Raw genomic sequence first — 5,928 nt, 5'->3', positions numbered from 1 at the left:
CCCCCACCCCACACACACACACACTCCTGCCAATCCTCCCAGTGTGGGCTTAGCTTTGGGGCCAAGTTAAAGAAAGTGGATGATCAAACTGGGAAAACCCGTTGTTTGCTAAAGTCCTGAAAACACTGAGACTGATTTATTTGTGGGGCTCAGAAGCTCTGGGGGTGATGTCCAAGGAGATGTACAGAACAGGTTTTGGCCAGGGACGTTTTTTGGAATAAATTTCGCATAATCTTCCATGGCGACTACTCTGGAGAACAAATCCTGTTTTTAGTGAGAAATTCCAGGGTCTGTTTTAGAATAAGGCTTCAGCCTTGGTAAGGGTACAGAGTACAAGAGCCGCATTCTCCCTTTCTTGTTTGCCGGTTGGCACCCGAAGGGCAGTTTGAGAACTACTGGTGTGGTGGTTGGTTGAACAGATAGACAGAGGGTGGGTGGAAGACAGCTGAGCGCGTGGAAATGAATTTTTCTTCTGCTTCTGGTCTGAGGAGAGTCATTGGCCCCAATACATTGTTGCCCATTTATTTCTAAGAGTAGAAATAGACAGTGAAGCTAGAACAGGAAGCTTTCCCGTCTCCATACACTTGGAGGAAGTTTCCCTCTGTCTACATGTGAGAGCCTGGGTGTTTTTGTTTGTTTGTTTGTTTTTCTTTAACCTCGAGGTTGGCAAATTGGGCAGCACTTCTTTTAAAATTCCACGTGATTTATTTCATGGTTTCCTCTCCATAAGGATCCTCTAAGGTTGGTCACACCTCCAACCATTTGAAAGGTAATAAGAAGCTCTAGTCTCCGATCTGCTGGTTGGTTTTATTAAAAAAAAAAAAAAAATCCCTCTGCAAGTGTACTTGGGCAGCCTAAAGGGGCTGGGGCTGCGGGTGGAGATGACCAGGGAGGGTTGTTGACCTGCCCTACAAAACTGAAATATATAGGAAAATTCAGAAGCCATCAGAGCTATAGCTTCCTGTTGTCGTGGATTTCAGCAGCACACTGAAAAATCAAGCAACGGTCTGATCTGAATTGTTACTGCTCTCTCAGTCTTAAGAAGTTATGGAGGGGAGCTCTGTAACCTGGGGGAGGCTGTCATAACTGCCTTTCCCCTGAAGGGCACTCGGAATGGAATAGAACGGCCCCTCCCCCTCCCGCTGGGCTGGGGGGTGGGGGGCGGGAAGGGCAGTTATGACAGTTGGGAAGTAGAAGGCGCAGGAGGCAGATCAGCTCCACACAGAGAGAGCTTTCTGGGAACTATCCGGACCTGAAATGAACTGGGCTCCCTTGGGAGGGCCTGGGTACCTCATCCCAGGAGGCGTTCAGATAGAGGCGAGATGCCCACTAAGCAGAAATATGACAGAATGGTACCTGGAGGAACGCGGGCATGGGGGTGGGGGTGCGGGGGTTACGTGTGCTTGTCTCTCCTCCCTGTGACGCCTGGGCCATAACTCAGAATGCTTTCTCCTTTGTGTTGTGTTGTGACTACCCAACCGGCCTTCTGTGGGTGGAAAGGAATTGTTACCGTGTTGCCCTGTTTCTGAAAGCTAGATGGGCATTGCTGTGTGATTGTGAAAATCTCTCCAGAGTCTCTGGGTTGGGGCCCAGGAGTCTGCCCTTTAATATGTTGTGTAGGGGATTCTTGCTGCCAGTGAAGTTTGAGAACCACTGGCCAGGTGGTTAAAAAGCCCTTTGGAGGTTCAAATCCTGCCTCTCCTGCTTACGGGGTGATCTTGGTGTGTTATTTAAATTCTCTGGGCCTCTGGTCCCTCGTCTGTGTAGGGGGATGATCATTAGTTCCAGCCTCACGGGGTTGTGTGAGATTAAACAAGGAATGTGCATGGAAAGCACTTAGCAGCCTGTGAGCCGCGGTGGTGGGCACCCCGTGTACAGTAGCAGAGAGCGACAGTCCCTCCGGGGTTGGGGAGCACGGAGCCGGAGTGGAATGCAGGTGCTTCCCCAGCAGGCTGGCCGCCTCTAACTGACGGCCCTCAGGGCTACCTGTGACGCTGTGTCAGTGCTGGTCATGGGCCCCATCCCATGCTTTAGATCCGTCGGTCTGGGAAGGGGCCTGGGACGCCACACTTATCATTGTGCTCCATGAATGGCCCTGACAAACATCCAGGCTTATAATTCCCCGCGCAGTGGTCCTGGCGGGGGCCCTGTGGTGGGACAGACCTGTGTGCGAGACCCAGTTCTTCCCCGAAGCAGCCATGTAGCCTTGAGCAGACTAAGCTTTCTTGCCTCCATTTCCCCATCTGTAAAAAGACTGTAATAATCCCCATTTCATAGTATAGTTTTACAAATTAATGTACAGACAGCACTTACCAAAGTGCCTAGCACAGAGCAAGTGCTCAACAGGTTGTAGCTAAAATCTTAAAAGCCTCCCTCCATTAGGCTTAATGGGAAATAGTGCTGTCAGTAAACCCATGTTGAGTTCATAGAAAGTTCCGGTCTGCTTTACAATCAGTGTCAGCAGAAGCACTGAATTTATCTGTTTAAAGGTACAGTTCTTTATGACCACCATCCATTAAGGAAAACAGGCCCAGTGAATTTCTGTTGGTCGTTTACAGCCATAAACCCACTTTCTTCGTGGGTCTCCATACAGGGGGGAGACCCACATGCCCTGCCCCTGGGTCACACTTGGCTCGATAGGAGAGATTAAGTACAAATGGAATTTTTTTTTTTCATCCCCCTTTCTGCTTTGCAAAGTATTTGACTTAACATTTTCTGTGGGAGGCAATTTGGGTTATTTTTTACCTGCGTGATTGATGGCTGGCAACATGGAACTCTGGTTTAATTCCAGACTTCAGAGATGTCAAGCCTCACCAGAGAGTTAGTGCTTCTGGCCCAGTGAGGACGGGCCCAGGCGCCCGTGGTCTTGGGCACCCCTGCTCAGGAAGCGCCACCTGGTAACGTGCCTGGGCTCTCTCTCCCTCTCCCTGTGGCCCAGGTACCACTACTACGGCATTGCTGTGAAGGAGAGCTCCCAGTATTATGACGTGATGTATTCCAAGAAAGGAGCCGCCTGGGTCAGCGAGACGGGCAAGAAAGAAGTGAGCAAGCAGACGGTGGCGTATTCACCCCGGTCCAAACTTGGAACATTGCTGCCGGAGTTTCCAAATGTCAAAGATCTCAATCTGCCAGCCAGTCTGCCCGAGGAGAAGGTGATCACGTCCGAAGGGTTCAGGGAAGGGTGGTTTATCGCTGTCTTTTTCACACCACACACGTGCCCGAGGAGAAGGTGATCACGTCCGAAGGGTTCGGGGGAGGGTGGTTTATTGCTGTCTTTTTCACACCACACACGTGCACAACACACACAACACACACAACACACACAACACACACACACACACACACACACACACACTTAAAAATACAAAGTTAGAAATCTGAATCAAGCATGGACTTTCACTGATAGTAATGTATCAGTTCGTTAGTTATGACAAATGCCCCATATTAATGTGAGATGTTAACAATAGAGATAACTGGGTGTGGGGTTATAATATGGGAACTCCCTGCACTATCTTCAGAACTTTACTACAGATCTATTATTATTCTAAAAGAAAAAGTTTACCTACCTACAACCTACCCACCTACCAACCAACCTACCCACCCATCTCTGAGTTACACGGCCTCCTGCCCTCTCCTCTAGTGGCTTTGTTATAAAGCTTATTTTCCTGTGTGCTGCCCAGAATAAGGTGAAATCATAGTTCCATAGACAAGATTTTCTAGGTATAGCGATTCATTTTGGGCCATAGGGTACCTGGAGGAAGTTATTGGAAACACAAATCTGGGGACTTTTCCCTGGGTTGTCACTTGTCTCACGCACCTATCCTGGTGCAGCCCGTGGAGCTCCTACTGTCCCCACGTGACGCTGGGAGTTGGGATGGCAGTGGATGAGGCAGGAGGCCTGCTCACAGTCGAGCAGGGAGCCAGATGGTTGCAAAGCAAACTACGTTTATATTAAGCACATGTCTGCAAGAAGAATGCAAAGAGTACTTTCCATCTAAGAACTAGATAAATCCTTATTGTTTCTCAAATGTGCTTTTTTTCCTCCACAGACTTCTTACACCATAGCTTTGAAATTTTTGGATAAGAGGAGATGGGAGAGAAAATCCTTTTGCTAAGCAGATTCCAGAGCATTGCCAATGTCTCCCTGATTGTGGCAGAAGCACCTCTTACAAATACACACTGGGTTTTAACTTTTCACTCTCTCAACTGATGCGGGGAGTTTAATCCATAAGCCCTGCTGAGCTCTCCTATGCGCCAGGTGCTGTGCGAAATGCTGGATAAAAAAGCACGAATAATGTGCCATTTTATTCTCCCAGAGCCCACAGTTTCATGGGGTGGAGAATGGGGACAGAGAGTGCAACCTGTGTTTTCCATACCAAAAGTCAGTGTTCTGCTAGAGAATCAGTCCGCACAGCAGGTGCTGTGTGAGGGTCAGCGAGCATCACCTAAGGAAAGCGAGTCTCCGTGGGGCCTTGCAGGATGAGTAAGAGTTAGGTGAACTTCATCCCCTCAACAGGGAATAAGTGAGTTGAAAATTGAAATTCCAAGGGCAGCAGTAACATGTACTAACGCCTCCCGTTCTTGTTGGTCCCTCCCCCACAGGTTTCTACCTTCATTATGATGTACAGAACACACTGTCAGAGAATACTGGACACTGTGATAAGAGCCAACTTTGATGAGGTAGGTCAACAAGCGCCTGTGTTACAACACAATAAAACGACTCCTGTTTCATGAGCGGCTGCTTGGTGCCTGACCTGGAAGCCCCTGATGCACAGTGTCAGCTCACTTGATCCTCACAGTGATCCTAGGATCCGGGCACCGTTGCTGTCCCCACTCCATAGACCTTCTGTGTGGCTAGCAGGTGGTGTGGGCTTTTCCCGGCCTAACCGGTGAGCTGCATCCTACCTGATTGGCCTGCGAGGAGGACAGTTTTGTCCGGGTAGCATTACATCCAGAATTACAGATTCAGGAAGGCTGGAGGAAAGCATTTCTGTATTTTGGATTTAATTTCTCCCGAGGCTCGTCCACTGCCGCGCATTTGGAGTTGGCTGCCGGTCCCCTCCATTCTCAATATGGTCCACATATGTATCGAAGCCCGCCAGTAGGGGACTGAAAGAGTTAATTCAGGAAACTAACTTTATAGATTTTTCAAACTTGGGACCCCTCAGTCCGCAGTTTGACACTCTGTCCACTGAGCCAAACCAGATAGGGCAGGGAACTAACTTTAAATAACCACTTTCAATTATTTGCCTCTGATTACTTTACCTCTTATGCTTGCAAAGAGTCAGAACTTCTTCCTTCTGTCTAATAACAAGTTTCCACTTGTTAAATGCCTACATGATCCAGGCATTTTATAGAAGGGATGTGATTTCATCCTAACAATAGGTAGACACTATTATCTCCATTTTATAAAAGCTGGTAACTCTCATCTCATATACTCAGTCCTGAGCTCCAGATTCAATTGACATCTAAGTTAACGGCCAAACCAGAGTGCTAACTTTCTGCCCCAAATTTGCTCTCCAAGTCTTAGCTTACCACCGCCATCCCCCCACCCAATCACTCGGGCCACAAACATAAACACTGAGAAATTACAGAAAATTACACACGCATCCAGCCTCAAGGAGGAAATTGGGGAGGGGCTGCAAGAGGTGGAGAGCCTAGATGAGCGAACAGATTTGGACTTGATCTGGACTTCATCGTTAACAAGCTGGATGCCCTCTTTAAGCTTTAGCCTCCTTGCCTGTCAAGTGGAGGTAAATAGGAATAGCCACTTCCCATGTCATCCTCTGAGGATTAAATAAGACAACGGGTCTTTTCCGGAGGAAGCACTCCATGAATGCCATTGTTTGGTGTTGAAATTGTTAGTTTCCCCTCAAAAGTCTCAGAGTGTTAATAGAATATCCTTGTTCACTTTGTTACATATTGTGT

The 5,928-nt window shown here is 48.1% G+C and overlaps 1 protein-coding gene across 2 annotated transcripts in view; it reads left to right on the top strand.

The window, feature by feature from the left end:
• RFX4 (regulatory factor X4) overlaps window positions 1–5,928 on the top strand; it is a 134,803-nt gene that overhangs the window by 72,266 nt on the left and 56,609 nt on the right. For both annotated transcript variants that reach the window (XM_006769336.1, XM_006769337.2), the window contains exons 6-7: window positions 2,939–3,152; window positions 4,603–4,680. In XM_006769336.1, the coding sequence (XP_006769399.1) occupies window positions 2,939–3,152; window positions 4,603–4,680 (292 nt within the window). The remainder of the gene's footprint in view (window positions 1–2,938; window positions 3,153–4,602; window positions 4,681–5,928) is intronic.

This window comes from Myotis davidii, unplaced genomic scaffold (assembly GCF_000327345.1).
Source record: "Myotis davidii unplaced genomic scaffold, ASM32734v1 scaffold120, whole genome shotgun sequence".
NCBI lineage: Eukaryota > Metazoa > Chordata > Mammalia > Chiroptera > Vespertilionidae > Myotis > Myotis davidii.
The sequence above is the reverse complement of the archived record's forward strand: the minus strand, read 5'-3'. Positions and strand labels throughout refer to the sequence as shown.